The 27,513-nt window shown below is 40.7% G+C and overlaps 1 protein-coding gene across 1 annotated transcript in view; it reads left to right on the top strand.

Annotated features, from left to right (window-relative positions):
- Positions 1-27,513, top strand: part of DYRK4 (dual specificity tyrosine phosphorylation regulated kinase 4) — a 1,709,423-nt gene that overhangs the window by 166,563 nt on the left and 1,515,347 nt on the right. Inside the window, exon 2 of the mRNA XM_044087559.1 lies at positions 2,361-2,430. Within this exon, the coding sequence (XP_043943494.1) occupies positions 2,361-2,430 (70 nt within the window). The remainder of the gene's footprint in view (positions 1-2,360; positions 2,431-27,513) is intronic.

The following is a 27,513-nucleotide window of genomic DNA, read 5'->3' as shown; positions in this document are numbered from 1 at the left end:
GTAAATTATTTTCAAACATCAGGAGGCAGCACTGGTATATATATGAGTGTAATTGATTTGAAGGGGAGTTCCCTGCATAGAAAGAAGAAAGAAGTCAGCGCTAAGTTGTGTGTTGCAGATGGGCTTTTCTTCCCTTTAGATTGCCACATTGCAGGTATATTGTTGTCTAACCTCAGCAAGCTGTACAAATATATCTGTTGAAATTCACTTGGGAAGGGAGTTATCTACAGATGGTTTGTCTTTCTCATAAACACAAGATACGTGGTTTGAGTCTGACTTCAGGCTGTTGGCTAGGCTTAAAATGGACCTTCAGAGAAGTTAGCCTAGTAGTCACCTATGAACTCTTGAAAAATTGATGGGAAGCTGGAAATTCACTCTGGTTCTGGTCCGCATGTCTCTGATAGACAGAGGTAGACAGTAATAATCAAACTAACACCCCCCTTCCTCATAATGTCTAGAAACTTTCTAACATATCCAGCCCTAATAAATGCCCATGATACATAGGGACAGAATTAGGTTGGATTACATGACTAGATTATAAGGACCCTGATGGTCATTAGCCTAGCATATAACTATGAACCTATAGTCAAACAATCCATTTATGTTGTGCTGATGTGGTCACTAAAAAGACCAAAACATGCATGTCCACAGGTAATGGGATTTAGCTTTATTGGCCTGAATGTACCCATAAAGACGTAACATAATAAGTAAAAAGCCATGGGCATTCAGAAGGCATGTAGCTGAAACACTATGTTCTTATGGGGTCATTTGCATACATCCCGTGGTCATCCAGGTTTAAGGTATCATGCAGTGAAAACTCTAGTTTGGCTGGGTTTTTCTTGCAGTTTCTACTGAATAGTCTGTGTGTGTGTGTATGACCTTTTTTGCCCTTTGGTTTTATATATATTGTGTATGTGTGTGTGTGTGTGTGTGTGTGTGTGTGTGTGTGCAAAATAAAATTAAAAAAAATATATATATATATATATATATATATATATATATATGTGTGTGTGTGTGTGTGTGTGTGTGACTGCATCTTTATTTTCAGAAATTTTATTACAAGTTTGATCTCATCTCATTAGTCGGTTAATGCCCTGCATATTTTGTGTTCTTTTACAGTACCATTCCAGCTTGATTAGTCTTCTAATATATTTTCTATGAATTAGATGTACCTTTTTCTATGAACTACATGTATCTTTCTTTTGTATCACATCTGTTTTTGTGTGCTACATTGCTTGGTTTATGTACTTTTTATTGTTGCAAAGAAGTAGCAAATCTGAGGCTTGTTCTGAAAATGGGCCTGGCTGACTGAGATATTCCAGTAATCAATCAAACAAACAGGTAAAGCTGCTTTTATATGGCTGAAAAGGGACCTCTGGTCTAGTTCAGACTTCTGGTTATGTGCTAACATAAATAAATATTTTTGGGCCTTGTGGCTAGTTGTCAATGAGGCAATTTGTTTTTTCCCCTTGGTTGTTTGATGCATACACTCAAGATGTAGTGTTGCGTCTTTCGTCTTTTCCCAGTTAGGGGTAACCACAGCGGAACTCCGGTCCGCTAATGATTGGTAGTTGATTTTTACGTGCCGAGTTACCAGCCCTGTCGCACAACCTTCAACGAAGGTACGCCCATTCATGCATGTCTCCACGCAGAAGATGCTCTAGCTCAGAATCGAACTGGACAGCGTCTTACTGTGAGGCGACAACGCTACCGCAGCACCACCACCGCGGATACACTCAAGATGTAGTGTACATAATCATTTGTTGCCTAACAGACTTCCTGGTTTTCATCTCTCATTACAGCAGCTGCTTTAACTGGCTACCTGTTATGACTACTCAGGGATCATTGTTACATGAGAGCAGTGCTCCGTCCACTTCAAAGCTTGAATGTATGTCTTTGATAACTGATTATTTCTACAAAGGTTAGGCACTTTGTGTGAAAAGTCATTGAGATACTGAAGCAAGTGGGAATACTTTCCCACAGAGCCAGTGGAATAATATATGTAGATCATTATCTAGAAGGGAAGGCAACAAAAACAAACAAGCCTGTTACTTTTTATAATGTTGGGAAATGGGGACTGCTATTTCTATATGCTTATGAAAGACTTTAACTGACAATGTGGAGGAAGTCTTCTGTATGTGTTATTTGTAGGCATTGCACAGAATATGCATTATAGCGTCTCTTTCTGTTTGTGCATCTGTATATGTAATCATAGATCATATTCATGCAAACAAAATATGTATATCTTCAAAGGCATGGATAAGATTTGATAAAGTTAATGGTTGCTGAAAGATAAAAAGAAGTCAGAAGAATGTTTACCTCCTGGTTTTATGTTTTTTTTTACTACTTTAAATTTGCAGGAACTTGCCTAACATGAAGCATGAAGAAGAGAAAAAAACGAATGCCCATTTTTTCCCCACCCTCTTTAAGGTAGGAAAAGAGCATCATTAATCTTGTTTCACAAGTCTTGTTCCTCCTTCCCCCTTGCGTTAGCTGTTGCATCCAGAATGAGCTCCAGTCACAGTACACATGACTTCTGTTTCTGATTTTCATTAATGTTTGAAAACCTTAGATCTGATGTTGCCCTTTTCATTCTTCCTCAACATACGGGTTATGGAGCTGACCTAGGATTCAACTCAATTACTTTCCACAGATTTTCGGATCCAACTCTGTAACCATAATGCCCTAGTCCACCCCAATACCTCAGATCTGATTTGCCACCATCTCGCATCAACGCTGATCCTCTGACTGAGCAATTTTTAAAACTATTTGAGTGTTTTGTAAGTGTTTTCCTCCTTACAAATCCCTCTTATTTATTTAGTTTTAACTTTAAATATAGTACAATAGTTCCTCTCTCTTAACTTTCGGATTTCCTTTTCATTAGCCCTTTTACCTTAGTAAGGTAATTTTTTACATACCATCATTGCTACTTTTCTTATCTTTTCTCTCTCTCTCTCTTACTACCCAATTTGTCAGAGTATTTTTCACCACCATTATTGATAGTCCTTTTCTGATATATAAAAAATACATATACATGCATACGTGTGTGTGTGTGTGTGTGTGTATATATATATATATATATATATATATATATATATATATATATATATATATGTGTGTGTGTGTGTGTGTGTAGTGTATATATATATATATATATATATATATATATATATATATATATATATATGTATGTGTGTATATATATATATATATATATATATATATATATATATATATATATATACACACACACATTTTTTATCTTTACTTTTTTTTCTATCTTTGTTTACTTTTTTTATAGAGCTATGGCTGAGAAGGCAACAGGTTTTAAAAAATGCACTTCCTGTGGGCACAGAATTCCAAATTTGGATGCCCACAGGGAGTGTATTTATTGTTTAGGGGCAGCACACCTTGGTACGAACTGTACCATTTGTGCTGCGTTTAACTTCAGAGCTATAGCAGATAGGAGGAATAAGTTAGTCCTCATAGGATTGTTACCTCCTTCCTCTTCTTCCTCCTCTGGGGCTCAAACCCCCAGCAAATCTTCTAAGGCTCCGTTGGAGCATAGAGAAAGGTGTCCAACTAAGTCTTTGAAGACTTCATCATCCTTGGATCCTCCACAGAAAATACACAGATCATTGGATCCCACTTCATTGGATCTGAAGAGAAAAACTTTGGCTCCTAAGACTTGGATCCGATAGTTATTTTAGGCAGTTCTCTTGTGCAACCTTCCAATCCGAAACCATTGGTCCTGACTTCTGGAACATCTCAGACTCCTAGAACTTGCTCACCTGAGTTTGTTGTAGACTCAGTCCCTCCATGGCCGCACCCCCCCATGCAAACTCTGAGGAAACATTGTAGACCTCAGTCTACTACATCATCTGTCAGGTCCTCCAGAAGTCTTTCTGAAGCTGGAAGTGGATAGAATGATGAAAAAGTTCCTCAGAGCTCAGTTCTAGATGGAGGATATTCTGTCTCCATCTCCCACTGGATCTGTGAGCTTGTCTTCCACCAAAATTACAGTTGTATCTCCTTCTCTGATCCATCCTTTAATTTTGGAGCCCCCGGATCTGAGAATTCCGAGAGTACTGGCATCAGAGCTGAAGAGGATTACATCTTTGATTTCGAAGGCTTCCCAGACTAGTTTTTCTCTGTTCCAGAATGAGTCTCAGAGCTGAAACATTAACATTGGATTCATGGGCCTGAGATCTACTCCAGTGGTGTTGGAGCCACCCTTGCCCCTTGGAGCCTCAGTGCTAGATAGATCAGGTCCAGCTCCCTTCCAGAGGCATGGATACGGACAGAGTTGTGGCTTGCCTGCTTTGGAAGTCTCGGCTCCAGTGGGACCGGCCATGGCTTCTCGTGGTTCACTGTCCTTCAAGGTCGTGGAGAAGGTTTTCTGTCTTTCAAGAGATCCAGTCTCTCATACATCTTCGGAATCTAAACCTTTCCCCCTGTGGTTCTGAGCTCTGGTCCCATCATACCTACTCTTCACAAACAGTCAGTACCAACTAGCGTCCAGATAGCTCCCATAGAGGAACTGCCCATCTCTTTGGACATCTCCCCAGAGCATCCCACTGAGGAGATTCACTGTAAGAAAACATGTAAAAGGAGGCAAATAGGTTCCTCCTTGGAATCTCTCACCAAAGATACTGACTTTGACAGTGCGGAATGGTCCCTGAGATCACCATCTGACGGCATCTAATTTTGAGACATTTTGGATATCCTTAAGCAGAAGGATGGTTGGTCCTCAGATAATCCTTCCCCGGAGGAGTCCGTATTTCTGGAAGCCTTTGGTGCTTGCCTATCTATATCTTGGTGACTCCCCTGACTGATGAGCTTATTGACCTAGTCTCTCACCGGACATGGAAGGAACCAGATTCTGTTAGTTGGAATCCCTGTTGATGCAGTGGTTGTGGCAGCAGCAACTAAGAAAAAGCTAGCAGAACAGAGCTCCTCTGTCCATCCTCAAACAGAGAGTCCAGGGCATTGGACAGGTTTGGAAAGCAAGTATTTGCTTCACTGACCATTGCCTTGAGGTCCCTAAATTATTTGTTGGACTTTATAAAGCTGCAGAGGGATTTTTTTCCCAACAAGCATCCTTATTAAATTTTCACATATGACATAGGCAATCTTACATTTATATAAATGAAAAATAAACAACATGGCACAATTTTAGTTGCAAACAGTATACATCACAGATACCATTGAAACAGCTGTAGTTGCAAACATTATACATCACTTATAATCTGTCCACTCATTGTCGGTTAAGCATTATATGGCTCAGTCAAATCCTGCCTCTTAAACCTCATTCCTGCTCTGCATATATTGTCCCACAATTCCCATTTTTTTCTATGTAGTTTGCTCCCTCCTTTTACCAAAGATCCCAATTCCAGTTGTTTTATCTCTGTTACTATATTCACTACTTCTAGTAAAGTTGGTCTAGACTTCGGTTTTCATTTTCTAGTAATTGCTTTTTTTTGGCAGTCACCATAATTAGACTCGGCAAGGCTTTACTATGCCTAGGCAATTCTCATTCTGTATCATAACTCAAAAAGATCATGTCCTCAGTCAATTTAATCTGATCACCCTGCATCTCTGACAGAGTGGTCTGCAGGGAATCCCTAAAGTCTGCCAGCTCAAGCTGCAGAGACTTTGATCAAGAAACTCTCAAAATTTCTCTTGGAGTCCATGTCTGCAGAGAACTATAAAAGATCATCCTCACAACTGTATTATCAATTTCCAGTGCATCCATGAGGTTGATTTCTCATGCAGCAGAGGGTGCCTCATGGGTGGCCAGTTCAGGCATTGCCGTAAGGAGACACGCCTGGATGTGGTTATGCAACTTTGTGGAGCCTTTCAAGTTGCAGATCAGAGTGTGTGTATGTACCTTTAAGAAGCTATCCAAGGGCTTGCTCACGTGTATAAATACTGAGCACGTGGAAGCCTGACTGCCATTTTTAGTTAGCTGTTGAGATGTAAGCATGTAAGTATGCAAGATCTGTCTGTTAACCAGTTGGTTTATATTTTATGAAGCTGCTATCCATTCTGATGTGTTTTTATGTATTAAAGCATCTAAACAAAACATCTCACTGAAAAGGTGAATTTGTTTTTCATACTCCAAACACCAAACAAGAATCAGATTGAAAAAGACATAAAATTCAGCTTTGCCACATGGATCTGTATTATAACTTTATTCTGGTACCTCGGCTTATCACCTTCTCAGGAATAGTTTATTAGTACAAACTGATCCAATTTATACACAAAAAATGTGCCACATTCATCAATTACACAATCAATTACTAAACCAATTAACAGTTAAATAACCATGTTTTAACATCTTTATAACATCCTATCATAAAATTTTATTGCATTTTATGTGTCTTTTTGAATTTGTTTTTCAGTCAGTTTTAAACGAAACACCTCACCTGGTTGTCATCTGTGTTAGAGAAGGACGAGCGACATGGTGTCAGAAAAGGCATGTCTAAAGGACATGGTGTTAGAGGTGGCATGGCTAAAACAACTTAAGGCACTTGCTTGGAACTGGTGGAATATACAAGAGTGAATTGTCCCTACTGTACATATGCTTCACAAAACAGGTCAGAAATGAATTTCAGATATTAAAACTTGCTCAGCACTATTTCTTATTCACAAAACATGAAATGAGGCATACAGAGCATTCTAAACAATAGTTGCATAAACCGATATGTCCAGTATTGATAAAATATGTGAATTACTACGGAAAATGTTTGAAATAAAGTCCTAATTGCATAAAACAAATAAAATAAAGGGAAATTACCACATTTTTCAATACATGCTTAATGAATCTGTATTTTTCATATTAATCAAAGATGTCTGAGTTGTCAGAAGTGTCTAAAGTGCTCGCTTGTTTGGGCAGTATTACAGTAACGTTATTTCCCAAAATACAGCCATTACAGAGCATGTTTCACACAGTACAGTATTTCAAAGAGTTGTATTGTGCATTTGAATGTTATTACAAACTCACAGAACAGTTTGTTCGTACATAATTACAAGGGCCATATTTTCAGTGTGTTTGTACATACTTTGTGGGCATGGCAGACGGATTTTGTAAACATAGTGCTCTTGTGTTTGACAGGAATATTGCAGAGAATTAGAGAGTGTTTGAGCAAGAGTACGGCATTTTCATACAGGCTGCATTTTCTGATAAAGATGACCGTACAAGGGTATTTATTCTGCTTAATTTTGCTGGGTCAGAATCCATAGAAAGGAATGTTCATTTGTGTATGCACTTGCTATCTATATAGGAGAGTGGGTAACCGCCATATTGTTGTACCAGCTGAGTCAAGGGAGAACCCAGAGTGCTTAAAATGTAAATTTAGAGAAATGTGTAACCCCCCAGACAAATGTTATTATGGAAGGGCACTTATTTTGCACAAGGGATCAAAAGCCTGGTGAAACTTTTGCAGCATATATAACTGACCTGAGAAATAAGGCTAAAACGTGCAGATTTGGTGATTTAAGGGATGAGTTGATAAAGGACAGACTTGTGTGTATGGTACTAAAGATGATGCTGTGAGAAAGATTTTGCTTCATGACAGTGATCTAACTTTGAATAAGGCCATTGAGATTTGTCAGATATATGAGCTCACAGAAAAGCACACAAATATGCTTACAAATGAAAATAGCTCTGGAAGCTCATGTTGATAGTATGCAGCACGTGGTTAAAAGTAACAGGCCCAAGCACATGGTAGCAACTGTAGCCCCTGCAGCATTCACTGGTAAACCCCAGAACTTTCTAGCAAATTCCAGAGTTCGCACATTCTCAGTGAAGCATAAGAGTGAGTCAGCAAACTCAAAGCATGGTCCCCAACCCAGTTTCATTGCCATCTGTCATAATTTTGGTGGAAGTCATGAATCTAAAAGGGAAAAATGTTTAGCTTTTAGTCAGCAATGCCACAAATGCAACAAATGGAAACATTTCAAAAGGTTTTGTAAATCAAAAGCCCCAGATTCTTTTATTAAGAGGGAACATTTTAAGAAACAATTTGATCAATTAGAGAGCTGCAGCCCTACTCTTTATGTGGATGGTATGTCAAGTGCTTCATGAAACAGTTACTGCAGTAGATCTAAGGGCAAAGAATGAAATATGTTGTACTTTTTGGATAAGTGGCAAACCCTTAGACCTCAAAGTTGATACAGGTTCCAAGTGCAATGTTATGTCAGCAGAAACATTTGCTAGAGTGTGTCATGGTGAAAGGCTTAATTTGGCAAGGTGTGCAAAGGTTGTTGCTTGTAGGGGTAAAGAAACTCAGACTGAAGGCTCAGTAGTCCTTTCATGTTACTCTGCTGGAGATGCTATGACTTATTATTCTTTGTGGTCAAGAGGCATATCCAGTCATTATTAGGGTTCAGAGACAGTTTGAAAATGGGACTACTTTCATTTAATAAGGAAGTCCACCAAGTCAGCTTAAAAGACCACTACTCTAATTTCGCCTAGAACATTTTTTCTACACGTGCTGATCTTTTCGAAAACAAACTAGGCAAACTTATAGTTGTGTACTTCATGAAGTCTGACCCAGAGATCAGTCCAGTTATCAGGCCAGCTTGAAAAGTTCCAATAGCTGTGCAGGACAGAGTCAAAGCCGAGCTAGATAAAATGGTGCTACAAGGTGTGATTTGTCCAGTTGCAACTCCAACTGAGTGGGTATCTTCCATGGTGGTAGCTCATAAGAAAAGCTCAGATGACATCAGAATATGTATTGATCCACGAGATTTGAACAAAGCACTAAAAAGACTTCATCATCCAACGTGCACAGTCGAAGAAGTCACAGTCTAGATGCCGGGTTACACTCTTTTTTCTGTCTTAGATGCAAAGAGTTCATTTTGGCAAATTCAGCTTGACAAAAAAATCATCATTGCTCATTACTTTCAGTACTCTGGCAGGTACAGATTTTTGAGAATGCCATTTGGGATAAATTCTGCAAGTGAAGTCTTTCAGCGTGCAATGGAGCAAATTTTTTCCGAGTATCCTTGTGCTGTTATAGTCAATGACATACTAGTAGGAGGTAATGGTGAAGATGAACATGACAGAAACCTCAGAAAAGTTCTAGAAAGAGCACGTCAAGTGAATCTTAAACTTAATCCACAAAAATTCTTATTAGGCTACAAGAAGTTACTTATGTTGGTCATTTATTTACTAATACAGGCTTACAACCAGACCCTTTTAAGCAAACAGCCATTCTCAAGATGCCAGCTCCAGACAATGTTCAAGCCCTGTAACATTTTCTTGGCATGGTTAACTACCTAGGCAAGTCATTCCAGACTTGAGCTAACTTTCAGCACCACTTAGAGAGCTGACATGTAAAGATTTATCCTAATCTTGGCTAGAGAAACATCAAAGAGCATTTGATATTCTGAAACAGAGAATTGCTAGTCCACCAACTCCCAGATATTATGATGTTCACAAACCAGTTACACTTTCCTGTGATGCTTCGAAATTTGGTCTTGGTGCAGTCATTCTCCAGGAAGATCAACCTATTGCCTATGCATCGAGATCTCTTACCCACACTGAAATGTAGTATGCCCAGATTGAGAAAGTGATTTTGGCAATTGTATTTGCATGTTTGAAGTTCCATGATTATGTTTATGGTAGACCTATCCAGATTGAAGCAGACCACTAGCCTCTAGTCACAATTGTGAGAAAACCTATGCATTCAGCTGCAGCCAGACTGCAACACATGATGCTGAGATTGCAAAAGTATAATTGCAGTATTGTCTACAAGAAAGGCAAACTTCTTTATCTTGCTGATACATTATCCAGATCATCCAGAAACACCACAGAACAGCATGCGAATGAGAACCTTGATTTTGAAATCATGGAAGTGAGAAATCTTTCTTCCACATGACTTGATGAGCTGAGAGATCACACTGCCAGAGATCCAGTTTACAGAGGCTCAACCAATTTATTCAACAAGGATGGTGATCAAAGCAATCTAGTTTACCTCAAGAAGTGCAACCTTATTTTCCATACAGAAATGAGATTTTTTCTGACAAAGGCATCATTATGAAAGGTCCAAAAGTAATTGTTCCAAAGTCCTTGCAACCAGAGTACATTACTGTCTTGCATTGTAGTCACCCAGGAGCCGATTCTACCAAAAGAAGGGCGAGAGAGATAGTATTTTGGCCTTCTATATCACTAGACATTGAGAGAGCACTTTCATCTTGTTCCATGTGTAATAGTACAAAGCTACATCAGCAGAAGGAACCATTTCAGCTAAACCAGATTCCGGAACTACCTTGGTCGACAGTAGCCACCAACATCTTTGAGTGGAATGGTCAACATTATTTGGTGTTAGTAGACTCTTACTCCACTTGGATCGAGATTGACCTTCTTCCCAATCTAGCATCCAGTACTGTCATTAGTAAGATGAAGCATCATTTTGCAGTACATGGTACTCCACACAGTTATTTCTGACAGTGGCACTCAGTTTACAAGCCAAAAGTTCAAAAGATTTGCTGAAGAATGGGACTTTACTCATATCACAAGTAGCTCTGAGTACCTGCAGTCAGTTGGTTTGGCAGAACATGCAGTTCAAAGTGCAAAACAGTTACTAGAGAAGTCAAAATGAGATAATAGTGATGCTTTTCTGAATCTCTTGAATCTCAGAAATGTTCCTCACGATAAGCATCTTGGTTCACCTGTTCAGAGACTTCTGTCAATGCAAACCAGAACCACATTACCAATCAATGATCAGTTGTTGGTTCCATGTGTCAAGAACAACAGGTCAGTGAAAACCAGTCTGTTAAAGAAGTGTATAACTCAGAAGTCCTAATTCGATAAAACCAGCAAACCGCTCAATCCATTACGAGAAGGAGAAGTGGTAAGGATGCAGACGTCCAGAGGTTATGATCGGATTGGTGTTGTGAAGAGTATTTGCCCAGAGCTGAGATCATACATTGTGGATTCACAAGGAGCACAGTTTAGGCGGAATCAGAAACATTTAATACTGGTGTCCGAGCCTATCCCACAGCATATAGCCTGTGAGAAAAACTCTTTATCTCAGTGTGAGTTGTCCAGTGTTCCAGTTCCAGTGAAAGTTCCATAGAATATTCCCATTCCTGTGACAAATCCAGAAGTTCCTGATATGAGTTGTTCACTGAAGACTGTCCCTATTGCTAAATTTAGTTCAGGTTCTTATGTTACGAGATATGGTTGCATCTCTGAACCCTGTAACAGATATAAAGCAACTTGGACATGAACATTGTGTTTTGTTTCTAATGTCTATAATAATTCATGTATAACTGTAATGTAGTTTTTGCTAAAGGCAATCTTTTTAAGAGGGAGGATGTAGATCAGTGTGTGTGTGTGTATGTACCTTTAAGAAGCTATCCATGGGTTTGCACAAGTGTATAAATACTGAGCATGTGTGAGCCTGACTGACATTTTGTAGTTAGCTGTTGAGATGTAAGCATGTATGTATGTAAGGTCTGTCTGTTAACCAGTTTGTTTATATTTTATGATGCTGCTATCCATCTTGATGTGTTTTTATGTATTAAAGCATCTAAACAAAATACCCCGCCTGCTTGTCATCTGTGTTAGAAAAGGATGAGCGACACAAGTCTTCTTTCATCGATGCTCCTTTTGATGGAACATCCTTTTTGGCCCTTCTATGAAAGAAACAGTTTCTTGCAGTGAGCAGGAAGGGAAGACCCTGTCTGCCATAGGGATTCACTTTTCTGTTCCTTAATGATCATTTTCAAGGAGTCAAAGAGGAGGCACGAAAATTTGGTTCTGTAAATCCCAGGGATTTTTCCAGGATTCACATGGAGGCAACTCCTTCAGAGATAGAGGAGGGAGTTCAAATGGAAGACGCTGCCCTTGCAGCAGAGAAGGCAAGGAAAATCAGGGTTTTAAAGATTCCTTTCCAGATAGACCCTTTCTGCGCTCCTGAAGAGCTGCCAGACTGCTCACCTCTGGAGGCAGTCAGGGAAGCTTGTCCTTGCACCAAACACCTGGGCTGCTATAACAAAAGATTCTTGGGTGATAAAATAATATCCATAGGTTATTTCATACCATTTTCTCAGATGCCCACTTCCAAAACAAGAAAGCTTCCGGATGTCCCATCCAGTCAGAGAGACGCTGCCACTTAAGAAATTCAGAAGCTGCCAGACAAAAGAGTCATACAGGAGGTTCCACCAGACCAGAGAAGATTCGAGACTTACTCGATGTAGTGCCAACACCTGAGACAAATTTTGGCTCTAAGCAATCTGAATCAGTATGTGAGGAAGTCAAAGTTCTGAATGGTCACAGTTCAGTCCATTCTGCCTCTTTTACATAAGGCCAGTTGGATATGATAATTCGACTTTCATTACATGTACTATCACATCAGAATAAATAAATGCTCCCAAAAATACCTGCACTTTTCATTTCAGGGCCCTGCCCTTTGGACTCACCACAGCCCGTAGGATGTTTACCAAATGTATGACAGTATGACAGCTCATTTGAGACTGGAAGGATTCCAAGTGTTTCCATACTTAGACAACTGGCTCTTCACATCCCCAACGAGGCATCTCTTGTGTCTGTATTACATAATCGAACTTTTAAAAGTTTGAATGTCATATGGTCGACACCATATGATCGAACTTTTAAAAGTTCAAAAATGTAATAAAAAAAATAAACCAAAGAAAAAACCTACCTGAACGGTTTAAGCATGGGGGCTTGACCCCCTGCTCTTTAAATATACCAACTCCGAGATTGGACTACAGCGCAGAAAGGGAAAGCTTCCCATTCTGCACTGTATGGAGATCTCCGTTGAAATGTTTGAACTTGTAAAAGTTCGATCATGTGGTGTTGACCATATGACATTCGAACTTTTAAAAGTTTGCAACGTCATATAGACCCCCATCTCTTAGAACAGTCCAAGGACTAATTTGCTCCAAATTTGCCAAACACTAGGCATTACAGTCAGCATTTCCAAAGCCAGACTACTATTGGTACAGAGCCTGGAGTTCATTGGTCCTCATTTAAACGTAACAAGTCAGATTGCTTCTCTGCTCCCTCATCGCATAGGTACAATCAAGTCCCAGGTTCAGCAAATTCCTTCTTATCCTGCCCCTCCTGCCACACTAGTTCTTCAGGCTCTAGGTTCTATGGTAGTATCTATGCTATTAGTCCCATTATCACATTACTATATATGTGTTCTTCAATGGAGTCTAGCTGTTCAGTGGGCTATTCTTCAACAACCTCCATCCTTTCCAGTCAAACTTACTCTGGTATCCAGAAACCATCTTCGCTGGTGGATCCAGTCAAATGACACTTACATAGATCACCCCTTTGTTCTTTCTTCCCCAGTGGCCACAGTAACCATGGAAACCTCCCAACTCGGATGTGGGTCAATAGGAATGGTCGTCCAAGGCATGTGATCCCCTCAGGAGACCAATTAGTACATCAGTGTCCTAGAGATGAAAGTGATCCTACTAGCATTGCTGGCTTTTCAAGATGTTCTTTTGAGGATTGTTGTGATTCAAACCAACATGTCTATGGTGTGGTACATCAACCAGCAAGGGGGAACTCGATCTTACTCGCTCTGTAGAGAAGCTGTGAGGGTGGCAATGGGCAGTCTCCTCCAATCTGTTTCTAGTGGCAGCACACATTCTGGGGAAATCCAACATACTAGTGGACAAACTCAGCAGGTCATTCTGAAACCTCACGAATGGTTTCTCAGTCAGTCAGTGGCAGAGAACTTTTCCGTCATGGGGGGGGCAACATTGCTGCAGTCTTTTTGCATTTCTCCACAACGGCAACAAATGCAGTAGTTACTTTGCCCTGATTTCCCCTCAGGGGGAGTCACTGAGAGATGCTGTAGTCCATGTTTGGCCATCTGATCTCCTTAACACCTTTCCCCCAGTACCTCAAATTCCAAAATTCTTACAGAAAGCCAGTCGGCTGAAGAGCTCAGTTAGCCTAACTGCCAAAGGCCTTGTCAGTTGTGGTTCCCCATCCTTTGGTCTCAACTTTGTTATCCTCCATGGATACTGGATCCTAGTCCAGACCTGCTGTCACATCTCTCAGGGATAAAACGCCCCAATATCCCAGCCCTCAAACTAACTGCATGGTTTCACCAGTTCCATTAATAGCTAGATAGCCCAGGCTTTCTACCCCATTTCATCATATACTTTTGTCCTCACAAAAAGATTACACTAAGAAGATTTACAAATTAAATAGAAAGGATTTTCAGTTTGGGCCCTGAGAAATTACATTAATCATTTTACTACCCTTATTTCTTCAGTGCTGGGGTTTTTAGTGTCTCTTTTCAAATAAGGTGTTAGTTTTTCAACAATTAAAGAACAGTTGGCAGCCATATCAAATTTTCATTCAGGAGACAATGCTTCTTGTTTGGCTGCTCCCAAGTTGTGCAAGGCTTTCCTAAAGGGCACCATCTTGCTCAGATCTCCAGTGAAAGATCTGTCATCTTCTCGGGACTTAACAGTAAGACTTCAAGGGTTAACTCAGCAACCCTTTGAACCTTCAGCAAAACGATTTAAAATTTCTGTCTTGGAAAACAGCTTTTTTAGTTGCTATTACATCTGTGAAAAGTGTTTCTGAACTCCATGTTCTTCATCCAAAGCCCCTTACATTGTTTTTCCCTAAAGACAGTTACCTTACGAACCAGTCCCTCTTTTCTACCAAAGCTGGCTTCTGAATCAAACGTAAATCAATCCATTCATTTACCAGTCTTCTTTCCAAATTTTTCAAACATGGGAGAATACATGCTAAATCTTTTAGATGTGCATAGACAACTATGTTTCTGTTTATACAGAACAAAATATTTCAGAAGAATTGACCTGTGTTTTGTCTCTTTTTTTATCTAGTAGGTTAGGCTGTCCAATTTCTAAAGTTATTTGCCAAATGAATAACAAACTGCATTTATTGTATATATTTCCAGCAAGGTCTCGTCCTACCAAAACCACCTAAGGCTCATTCAACCAGATCAATGACCACCTCATCTGCCTTTTGGTCTATAACTTCTTTTGATGATATTTGTACAGCAGCCACCTGGTCTAATGCTCATACCTTTATTACTCACTACAAGTTGGGCATAATTTCCAGAAGCAGAGCTGCTTTTTGTTCTAGTTCTCTGGAATATTCTTCCATGAGGGCCACCCAACATTTATGTAGCTGGGGACTCTGTCCTTTACACTGGGGAAGAATGAAAAGGACAACATCAAATATTAAAGTTATGTACTCACCATACATCTGTGTTGCCTATTTTCATTCTTCCTCAACTCCCCTCCCTCCTTCCCTCCTCCTATCATCTTCTGGAGGGACCTGATGGACTTTTGGAACCTGCTGTTCCAGGTTTGAGTCCTGGTTTTAATTTTCTTTTCTTTTCCTATTATATCTTAAGACCTTTGAGGCAGCAAACTCTATCTGAGGTACTGGGGGTAGACTAGGGCATTATGGGTAGATGGAGGAGCTCAAGAGTTGGATCCGAAAGTCTGTGGAATGTGGCTGAGTTGGATCTAAGGTCGGCTCCATAGCCCATACATTGTGGAAGAATAAAAATGGGCAACACAGATGCATAGTTATGGTTAAGTACATAACTTAAATGTATTCATCTCTTGCAACTGGTTGTAACAGGTAGAAATATTCTAGTGACAACAGAGTGACAGTAAGGTTTTTTATCTGAATGTTTACATCAGCAGCTGCTTAGAAGCTCAAGGTAGAGGTACTGTGTATTCAGTGCTACCTTTCCAATATTCATTTCTCTTTGGAATGTACATGCCGGGTATCTTGCAGTGAAATGCAGTTGTTGATGTTAAGGGTGTTGTGCTTTGCTGTTGCATATTTTGTTTATCATTCCCCCTATTATCATGCTTTGAAAGAATGATTTAAAAGAATCAGTACTAGCTGAGTCTTCAGTTACTGCAGTGTAATATGGAAAAACTTCACTATGAAAAATGAAAGTAAAGAGTGGCTACCATAAAATAAATGTCACTAATGTTGATTGTACATTTTGCATATTAAAATATGAGTTGAGCTGTGAAATGTATCATGACTACAATGAAAGTCTATTTTATTGAGCCTTGATATCTTTTATTTTCATTTTTTTATGCCTCTAGCCAGACACTCTTTGCATTATGGGTTTAGTGTCTGTGATACCCAGTTTATTTATGGAACCTTTTAGGTTCTGAACAAATTAAGTAGTGCTTCTAGATTTGAATTAGTCATTTTAGGTTTCCTTATAGCCTTATTCTAGTTATCCTCTCAGATTCTTGGAAGCACATATTTGCAGCTTGTTAGCAACCCATTTACTGTTCTGTCTGTGGTATATTATATCACACAACAGTAGAACACTTATCAGTTCCTTGTCGCTATCATGAACATTCAGAGTTCAAATTCTACATGAATTTGAAAAAAAAAGTTCAAAGTGAAATTCAAATTCTACATGAATTTGAAAAAAAAAAAGTTCAAAGTGAAATTGTACTCTTGTATTCAAGTGGGTGGAGGAGGGAAGCCTGCCTGTACCATCCCAGACCATGTATGGTAGTGGTGGGTTTGCCACCATTACTTCTTTAATTATTACATTCAGCTTTGAGCTTCCAAGATTGTCACAGCTTGGGGAAGGGGAATTTTTCCTCCAGCAACTTTATTTGAAAAGAGTACTTTTTATTGTTGAACTGTGGTGTCGCCTCACAGTAAGACGTTGCCCCGTTCGATTCTCAGTTAGAGCGTCTTCTGTGTGGCGACATGCGTGAATGGACGTTCCTTCATTGAAGGTTGTGTGTCAGGCCCGGCAAGTCGGCACGTAAAAATCTACTGCCAATCATTAGCGGACCAGAGTTCCGCTGTGGCGACCTCTAACCTGGAAAAGCCGAAAGACACAACAACAACTTTTTATTGTTGAGGAAGGTCACAGAAGTGCAATTTATAGTCAGTGTATACTTTCCAGATGTAACAGCATCTGACTAACAGTGTTTCTTCTAGGTACACAGGTAGAGGGCACAGAATAAAAAAAGGATAGATGCAGAATGCCTGTAGCATGCCAAACAATAACCAGTTTTTAGGTTATAGTTCATCTTTTCTTCACTGATTATTTGCTGATTGATTTTACAATCAAATTACAAATATGCCATTTAAGATGGATTTTAAATTATTAATGAAGGTACTCCATTGTAAACTGTTTAAGGTGATGGGAGAGGGTTTCAGTGGAATACAATTTTGGAGTTAAGCAGAAGGATATTTTTACAACTTTGGAGTGGTTAAGTATATGTTTGATATAATTATTATAACTTCTGAAATGAAGCAGTGAGATTTTTTTGCAACATTGAACTAGTTAAGTATATTTTTGATACACAGGATTATGATCAGGCCCCTGATCAAAATCAACTTATGTGTTCAAGACATGGATGCCAAGAAAGTCACACTGAGAGCAAAGCCCAAGAAGTGAATCTTGGCATCCCAGTTGTGAACACATAATAAGGGATAAGATCAGTGGAACCCAATCATAATTCTTTGTAGTGCACATAATTTTATCTGCTGCATGTAATACCAGAGGGGGAAAAAACAAAGAAAAATGTAGGAATGAGAAGCGTTTTATTGCCATTCAATGCCTCTGAAAGTCAATAAAACACTTTATCACTTTAAAGCAACAGGTAGAAGCAAAGTGTTCTTCTAAGAACAAACTGCTTTAAAAGTTGTTAGACACTTTCAGTTTATAAGTATGGCAGAGTGAAGTGTCTAACAGTTTTTAAACCTGTTTTACCTTCTTCCACTGTTCTTTGTCAGCTGGCTCTGTCTGCTATCAATTCCCAGTGCAAAACAAGATTTTAATAGAGCTTACAGATAAAAATTTGTTAAGCAACTTTCTGACATCAAAAAAGATGCTTAATAAGTTTGTCTTTATCACATTTGTGGAGAATAATCATAGTGCTGTATGCACTACATAATTATTAAAGGGAAGTGTAACATTTGCTTATTATTTTAGAAAACAGCTTTTGATATTCTTTTCCCATATAATTATGGCAATTAGGATTAATTTATAAATTCCATTAAAATTCATTTAATAGATGCATTGGCTGCATAAAAGAACTACATGGAGTATAATGATATATTGGCATTTAGGGATTTTTTAAATAAATTAAGAATTGTAATGGAATTATAGACATAAGCAGGGGAACAATGAAGGTGTGAACAAATTGAAAAGTTTAATAACATGCCCAAATAAGCTTTGTCTCTGTGAAAGCTGAAATCTGTGTAGAAAATAATTGTCAAGTATGTGAAATTACGATGGGTTTATGTGTGTTAATAAGGTTAACATTCATTCATCCATCCATTACATTCATCCATCCACAACTATTTCTTCCATTTTTGCACATGGGGTCAGGGTGTCACTTCAACATATTCACAACGCACAAGATTTTTTTTTCAGTACATGGTTAGAAGAGATAGGAGTTTATGAGGTAAAGTTTAAGGAATACAAGAACAATATTAAAAATATGCTTTTGAGAAGACCTTAAGGAAAGAAACTAGGCATGTTAATTAAACAGAAAAAAGGGTGAAGTGATGGGCAGGCTAACATACTGGAAAAAAGAAATTAATGCGTTAAATACAGAATATGTTTATGTTCGTTATATTGATCACTGCTGTAGTAGCCTTAGCTATATGGTTTATATACTGCCAAGGATATAACAGTTGTCCAGCTTCCAAAGCTTCAGAGCATCTTCTATGCTTTCAAACTGTCAGGCAGCTCAAGCTGAGATGACTAAAAGACAAATTTGGGCAACAGCCCCTTTAAAGCTTTACTGCCACTGCAGAGTATGGCTCATATGGGGCTTTTGTGGATTGATGTTCGGCTTCTGGTGTTCTCTTGCTGGGCAGAAAAGTTCCCTTAGGGAAAAACAATCCATTTAGTAACTTTATATATTATTTATACTTTCCCTTTCAGGAGAGTTATTTCATTGCTAGAGTTTTGTATTATAATGCACTGTCATGGGACTGTAGTGCACTTTTAAACAGAAGCACTGTTGTTTAAAGTAACTGAAAAAACAGTTTTTGTGTGGAGAAATTGTGTTTATTTTACTTTGTGGGGCTGGCATAGTGTTTTAAAGTTCTTTTTACTGTGGTTGGCTGGGGGAAAAGTGACTTTTAAAAACTTTTTATTTTTACTGGCATTTGCTGCTTGTTTTCTATGGAAAAAGGGACAATTTTCAACTTGGCCGTGGAACAAATTGTCAGTCCCATGGTGGGACCTTCTTCCAGCTACAAAATTAAAATTAAGCAGTTTTTGTCACCAGAGCAGGCTAACTCTGTTGTGGCATTTTCTTGTACATCAAACCACTCATCCTTTACCCTGAATAACTTGGGTGCAGCACCTACTGCCACTGTTGACTGGGATTTAGCCATGTCCTTTGCAGCTGTTAGGTTTCCCGTAGTGAGCAATGGAGAGCCACTCTTGCCAATCCTGGGAGAGGGAACAAGGAAGGCTTTCCTGTTTTGTCAGAATGATGTGCCCATCCCTAGGGAAGCTGCTGCTCCCATTAATAAAACTGCTGGCCCCACTTTTCTTGTGAAAAAGAAGCAGACAACTAAGCATGTATCTACTCCTTCTCAAAGTTTATTTAGAAAGGGATAGTTTACAGGGTCAGGGTCATAATTTAATTCAGACTACTGTTCCCTCTTGTAAAGTAGTTTCTGTTAACAAAAAAGAGGGCTACTTCCTTTCTTGAAGAGATTCAGGATTCTGAATCTGGCCAGGAAGATGAAGGGATAGATACTGGGTTTTCTCCTTAGATTTCTAATTCAGCTTCAGCGGAGTCTTCAATTTTTGATTCTGCCAGTGGGGGTTTCTGCTTCTCTGAGACTATTTCTAGAATGTGTCAGTGTTTTCATTGGGAAAAAAGGAGGTTCCTCATTCCTCCAGAAAATATTATGAGCAGTTACAGAAGAAATTTTCAGAACTGGCATCCATTCTTACAATTTGGCTGCCTGAGAGGATGTGTGTGTTACTTCCTGCAGTTTTGTCTGGCAGTGAGCCAGCATCTTCTAAATAGGCAGATTTAGCATATAAAGCTCCTCTGTCTTTTAAGTTTTTATACAGTCTTCCCAAACTTGATCCAGCTTCAGTTAATCATTTTGCTGCTAAACACTTTAATTCTAGTCCTACTATTTCTGGTAAGGATGGGAAGATTCTTTATAAGTATGGGGGAAAAGTGTATACGTGTGCAACTTTGATTTTCAGAATTTTGAATTGTCATGCTCATATGTTAAGGTTTATGTGGCTAATTGTGTTAGTATGATGAATGTTTTGTCTGCAGATTCTTCCTGTGAGCAAAAATCTGCTTTAAATAATTCAATTTTTTCTGTTGTTGAAGTCAGTACTCAATGTATACAGTGTGTATATTACTCTGTTGATACTTCTTCTGTGTGTACTGGTGTTTTTCTTTCTTTTTTTTTAAACACCTTAATTGAATTATCACTTAAGACATAGGAAAACATACATTTATATAAAAGGAAACAAACCATATTAACATGCTCCCAGTTACAAGCATTATAAATCACGAGTATTCTTTTGTGTAACTATTATCAATCTAACATTACATAAATTGTTCAGTTTCTGCCTTCCCTTAAACCTCACTCCTCTTCCAAAATGTTATTCTGCATATATTGTTCCCATAATTTCCATTTTGCTATGTAATTTGCTCCTACCCTTTTCTCAAGATCCCACTTCAGTTCTTTTATCTGTGTTACAATATTAAGTATTTCAAAAACAGTTGAGTTAGATTTTGATTTCCATTTTCTAGTAATTGTTTTTTGTCAGCCACCAGAATTAAACTTAACAAGGCCTTACAATGTCTAGGCAATATAGATCCTGTATCCCAGCTCAAAAATAATTTTCTTAGTTATACCCATTTGTACATCAAATACTTCTGACAGACACTCTATAGGGAATTTTTTAAAGTCTGCCAATGTATTACACTCCTAAAACATATCTTCCCAGTTACCTCTTTCTTTCCCATCATACCTCCAACATTTGGCATCTACCTAAGGAAAAATAACTATGCAAATGCTTCCAAACAAAAATGTTACATCTTCTAGATTTTATTTGCATATTTGGGAGCCATACATATGTGTTCCCATTCTTTCCTTGTGAATTGCTTTTTCATTCACTCTTCCAGTCTTTTTAAACCTCCACTGATTGGTTCCTATAGTAGGATTAGTAGTATTTTATATGCTGCACTAATTATCCCTTTTTAACAGCAGCTTCTGTTCTAGATTCAGCTAAAAATTCTACCAGAACAGGGCTTATCCCTTTCTCTTTGCCTGTACTTTGATATCAGTCCCCGATAGAGAAGTCATCTCTAGCCTGCAGTCTAAATGTCGTGGTCTCTTCCCATTCTGTTACTTATTTGCTCGTAATACCTTGGTTCCTTTGCCAGTTTTCTTCAGTAAATTCCCACCCCCTCTTACCTATTGTCTGTACCTCTAATCTCAATCATGCCTATCGGCAAGACTTCCTTTCTCCATTCTCATGTTGGCTTAGCTTTCAGAAAACTTCCTGCTACTTTAAGAATATAAAATGTTGTATGGCTGTTATTATGCTTAAAGATCTGCAGCCAAAATCCCACTTTCTCGTTATTTCTTGAATTCCCCCCCTGCTTCATCATCACCGCCTTCCACTTTAAATTACAGCTTTCTGCTTGTGATATGTATATGAGCCTTAACTGTCTAGTTCTAAGATGCTCTTTCAAATTAGCTAATCCTAAATCACCTTGATCTATTGGAATGATCAACTTATCCCACTTGACCCTTTCCCTCTTTCCCTTCCCAGACAAATCCCTTCAACTCTTTATTAATTATCGTCCACAACTTTTCCTGTTGGTGATAAAAATATGCCTTACCTTTATGTAAAACTATGGGAACTGAAATTCATTTCACTGTTTGTATCTTGGTATCCATATCCATAAACAAGAGCTTTCATTTTTCCAGTTTTTATATCTTTTGTTTAGTCTTTTCCCACATATCCTTAGTTCCCATAACAGAATCCTTTTTAATCTATACTCATAAATATTTCATTTTATTGTGCGCCTTTAAATATGGGCATTGCTGAACCAATTGATGTGTGCTGCATAGTTTATAGCTATAGTCTTTGTTTTATCTTTATTAGTTTTATATTCCGAAAAGACTTGAAGCTGTCTCAAAATGTTTCACAACACCGATATGTCCTTTTGTGGTTTTATCAAGAGCAAAATAATATTGTCTGCAAATAAAGCAAACTTTTCTTCATTACCGTACCAATTATATTCCTTGGATTTCTGAGTCTCTTATTTGCTTTTGCAATAGCTTGAAGTGTAAAGCAAACAAAGGGGAAAGAGGACAGCCCTGCCTGGTTACTCTGTTTGGACACAACTTGTCAGAGGGGAACCCACCCACTTTAATTATTGCCTGTGAACCCTCATATATCCATCTAATTAACCTTATTACTGTATCAGGGAATGCAAATGCTTCTATTACCATACTCATAAAATCCCAGTGTACTCTGCTAAATGCTTTCTCTGTATCAATTCATTTGTGCACTTTCTTGATTTCTACATGTCTCTGCTTTATACAGATTTTTACAAAAATGTCCAAATTATTTCTAATATCTCTACAGGATCTCTGGTTAATTTCCTTGATGTGAGAGTGTTCAATCTCGCCGTTTGTTCTTACACATGGGTGTCGGAGCCGATCCTCGGCTCCGAGTCGGCCGCTTAGCAAAGCTATGCATCTAGGAGAAGCTCGAGACCAACCTACCTCCCACAATTCCCTTTGCCTGTACCTCAGATCTAGTTTGCCGCTGCAATCGATCGCATCGAATTTTGAGAGCTCTGACCAACTTTGGGAAGATAAGATACTTCTAATTATATTTCTTGTGAAATCTTCTATTTGTTTTGAGGAAACTTTTCCTTAGTGCGTGTGTGTGTGTGTCTAGCTCAACTTCGCTTTTTCTATATATATATAATTTTTATAGTTATATACATTGTTCCTTCAGGCCTACCCCTCTTAATTTAGGGTTGATATTGATATTGATTGTATTCTGTGTTTGTGGACTTGAGTCCAACCTTTCAGACTGTTATTGTTATAATTGTTTGCTTTTTCTTCAGGATATGGCTGAAAAAGCTAAGTCGGGATTTAAGAGGTGTCAGTGTGGGCAAAAGATGTCTGTCACTGACAACCACAGCTCCTGTGTCTACTGTCTTGGCCCTCTCCATCTACAAGAAGACTGCTCTATTTGTCATTCTTTTAGTGGAAGGGTCATGACAGATAGACGCAGGAAGCTTATGGATAGGGGTCTTTTGAAGCCTTCCTTCCAAGAAGAGCTTGACAAGTCGGACCAGGCTTCTAAGTCCTCGAAGGGATCGAAGACATCGGAGCCCATGTCATCGGCTCCGACTTCTTCGTTTAAAGTTCGTTCACCGGTTCCACAGGCTTTGGGGCCGAGTGTCAAGCTTCTTACTGTCACCGAGCCTCGAGTCTTGGAACCGGTGTCGGAGCTTCCACCTCCTGCCTTATTGAGGTCGGTACCGTCCTCGGTTTCTTCGACCCGTTCTTCCAGGCCCCTCTCCGACACCGACGTAGATCGTGTGGTGCAGAAGTTAATGGAGAACACGGCCTTGTCCAAGCTCATTTCGGTCTCCTCCCAGTTGGTGTCGAGACTCGAAGGCCTTCCCTTATCTCCATCTGATCCTCCTCCGAGGCCTACACAGCTGTCGGAGCCGAGAGATGTTGATCTGATGATTGTGGAGCCCTTGGTGCCGGAACCGTCCCTTCCTCGGTCGGCACTGTTGACCTCGACTCTGTCGGAACCGTTGGCGGACTCGCGGAACCGACGATCCCTCCTTGGCTCCGGGACCGAGAGTCGAACCGATCTTTCGGTACCGACTCTTCCCCTCGGTGCCTCGGCACGGATCACTTCGGCTCCGTCCTCGGGGTCGATACCCTTGGCATCCGCGTTGGAGACACTTCCGCATTCCTCGGAACCGGGGGACTCTTCGACTCGGGGTCCGGGGGCCTTTGACCTCATGAGGAAGGGATTGTCTTCTCAGACAACCACGTCAACAGAAACAACTTCTCTCTCCCATAAAGGTCCGTTGTCTACTTCTGCACCCACGGCTCCCCACAAGCGTAGAGCACCAGTGTCTCAGCCACTCCCCAGAGGGAGCCCCTTCTTCCTCGGAGGCCTCATCGGAAGCCCCTCCCGATGACGTTCCGAGGAAAAAGTTGTGCAAGAGGAGGCACTTAGATTCTCCACAAGAATCTTTAACATCGGATACTGACTTAGATGAGTCAGAAGGGTCCCCGAAATCACCCTCAGAGGATGTCTCCTTTGCTGACATCCTGGAGATCCTGAAGCAGAGAGGTGATTGGCAGGCCCTACCCCCTTCTGAGGATGAGTCAGTTCTGCTGAAGGCATTTGGTGCTCGCCCTTCCTCCCCCTGGGTCACTCCGCCCTTCGATGAGTTAATGGAGTTAATTGCTCGAAGGGCGTGGGAGACTCCTGACACAGTGGAGCCTGTTCCCAGGAAACCTAACAAGTACATAACTGCCCCTCAGGACAAGTCTTACCTTACTAAGGGAGTTCCAGTGGACGCTATGGTGGTGGCCGCAGCCACTAAAAAGGAGATGTCCGAATCTTCCTCGTCTGTCCATCCCCCTAACAGAGACTCGAGGACCATGGACAGATATGGGAAGCGCATTTTCAGTTCAACGATTTTCTCTCTGCGATCGTTGAACTACTTGACGCATTTTACACGATTACAGAGGGATCTAGTCAAAGAGTTGGGAGATACCCTCCAGGGTAATACAGATGCTGCTGTCTCGGACAAAGTGACAGCACAACTCAACACCCTTACATCCATAGTGAACTCGTCCATGAGGCTCATCTCGTATGCGGCCGAGGGGTCGAGTAGAGCTGCAGCTTCAGCGATTGCTCTTCGTAGACAATCCTGGATGCGGCTGTGCTCCTTTGCAGAAGCCTTCAAGTCTTCCTTTACTAATGCCCCCTTTGATGGTGCCACTCTTTTTGGCCCCAAAGTAAAGGAGACCCTAACCCGGTGTGAGCAGGAGGGAAAGACTCTGTCTGCTGTCGGAGTCCGTTTTTCCACCCCATCCAGACCGTACCCCAAAGGGCAACGAGGTGGAAAGATGTGGTTTCGTAAACCCCAGGGTTCTTTCCCAGGCACACAGGGTGATGCCCCCTCCAGAGGCAGAGGGGGGGCAGAGGTGGAAGACGCCACCCTGGTGGCAGAGGGGGTCCGCAGAACCAAGGTGACAGGGATACCATCCCTGGGAAGCCTTTCCAGCACTCCTGAGAGGAGGCCCGACTGTCCTGCTCTGGAGGCAGTCGGGGGTCGCTTAGCTTTATACCCACAGGCCTGGCAAAGCCTTACTTCAGACAATTGGGTAAAAAGCATTATTACCAGAGGTTACAAAATTCCCTTTGTATTTCGCCCATTACCACAAAAAAGATTCCCAGATGTACCACCCCATCTGCGAAAACCTGCAGCTATAGAAATCTCAAAGCTGCTAGAAAAAAGAGTCATCCAACCAGTCCTGGCGGACCAAAGAGGATCCGGAACTTACTCAATGTTTTTTTTAGTTCCAAAAAGACAGGGGACTGGAGGCCAATTCTGGACCTAAGCACTCTCAATACTTTTGTGAAGAAAGAAAAGTTCCGGATGGTCACGCTTCAATCAATCCTTCCATTTTTGCAGAAGGACAACTGGATGTGCTCAGTAGATCTCAGGGACGCCTACTACCACATCAAAATGGCCAGAGTGTCCAGAGATCACCTGCACTTCCGGCTGGGAGCCAGCCACTTTCAGTTTTGGGCCCCGCCCTTTGGTCTAACCTCAGCCCCCAGGGTTTTTACCAAATGCATGGCAGTGGTAGCATCTCACTTGAGACGCCTAGGATTCCTGGTGTTTCCGTATCTGGACGACTGGCTCCTTACTGCCACCACTGAGCGTCAACTGATACAGGCCAGAGACTACACAATCAGCCTTTGTGCTCAGCTAGGGATTTCGATAAATTTCAAAAAATCTGCGTTACAGCTCTCGCAACATATTTCATTTATAGGCGCAGATCTAGATACCTGTTCTATGCTACTAAACCTGCCCCTCACAAGAATAGCTTCCCTGCAAGACCACGTATCTCGTCTACTATTGTCCAAAAAGTCCCCAGCCAATCTAGTCCTGAAAGTCTTAGGGCTCATGTCAGCTTCCCTCATTGCAGTTCCCATGGGGAGGCTACACATGAGAGTTCTCCAGTGGCTGCTGTTCGCACAGTGGTCATTCCAGCAGTTACCCCTGACACACGAGATTCACATAACGAATACCTGCAAAGCACACCTGTCTTGGTGGTTGCAGAATCACAACTTCTTCAGCGGCCGGCCGTTTGTGTTACCCAAACCAACAGCCACAGTGACCACGGATGCTTCCCTGATAGGGTGGGGGGGCATCTTTCAGGGACAGACAGTCCAAGGTGAATGGTCCAGCTTAGAGTACAACCTGCACATAAATGTTCTAGAGATGAGGGCAGTGTTCCTAGCGTTGCAACACTTCTCCCCCCTTCTACCTCTAGGGACCATTGCAGTACAGACGGACAATATGTCCGTAGTCTGGTACATAAACAAACAAGGAGGAACCAAGTCTTACCAGTTGTGCAGAGAAGCCATGAGAATTTGGCAATGGGCAGAATCCACGGGTCACTTTCTAATAGCAATGCACATCCCGGGGCTATCCAACGTCATAGCGGACAGGTTGAGCAGAGCCATCCTGTTACCTCATGAGTGGTCCCTCAATCAGAAAGTGGCGGAAAGGATTTTCTGCAAATGGGGCCAGCCTTGCTGCGATCTGTTTGTGTCTCCAATGAACACCAAGTGCAGAAGCTACTTTGCCCTTTTACCCCCTCCAGGGGATGTCCCCAGGGATGCTCTGATTCACGATTGGCCCCCGGGTCTCCTGTACGCCTTCCCTCCTATACCACTGATCCCGAAATTTCTTCAGAAAGCCAAGGACCAGGAGAGGACTATAATTCTCATTGCCCCATTCTGGCCTCGACAGATTTGGTTCCCCTTTCTTCAAGCCCACCAAATGCGGGAGACCTGGATTCTGGACCCAGTGCCAGACTTGCTGACTCATTCGTCAGGAGCTCCTCACCCGTCGCTCCTATCCCTCAAGTTAGCAGCTTGGCTGCTCCGCTTCCCTACTTAGCCAGGTCCGATCTTCTCTCTCCGGTGGTTCAGGACATTCTGGTCGCCTCTCACAAGGCTTCCACTACCAAAATCTACACCAGTAAGTGGAAATGTTTCGTCTACTGGGCGACTACACAGCACTTGGATCCCTTAGTAGCCCCTCTGAACAAGATTTTGGAGTTCATGTCCATGCTATTTCATCAAGGAGCATCTACTGCCACTTTAAAAGTTCAATTGGCCGCTATTTCTAACTTTCATGTAGGAGAGAACGGAGCTCCCATTATGGCTCATAGGCTTT

Source organism: Protopterus annectens, chromosome 11.part0, assembly GCF_019279795.1.
Source record: "Protopterus annectens isolate FY-2018-M chromosome 11.part0, PAN1.0, whole genome shotgun sequence".
In the NCBI taxonomy this organism is placed as follows: domain Eukaryota; kingdom Metazoa; phylum Chordata; order Ceratodontiformes; family Protopteridae; genus Protopterus; species Protopterus annectens.
Note: the sequence above shows the minus strand (reverse complement) of the source record. Positions and strands in the feature narration are given on the sequence as shown.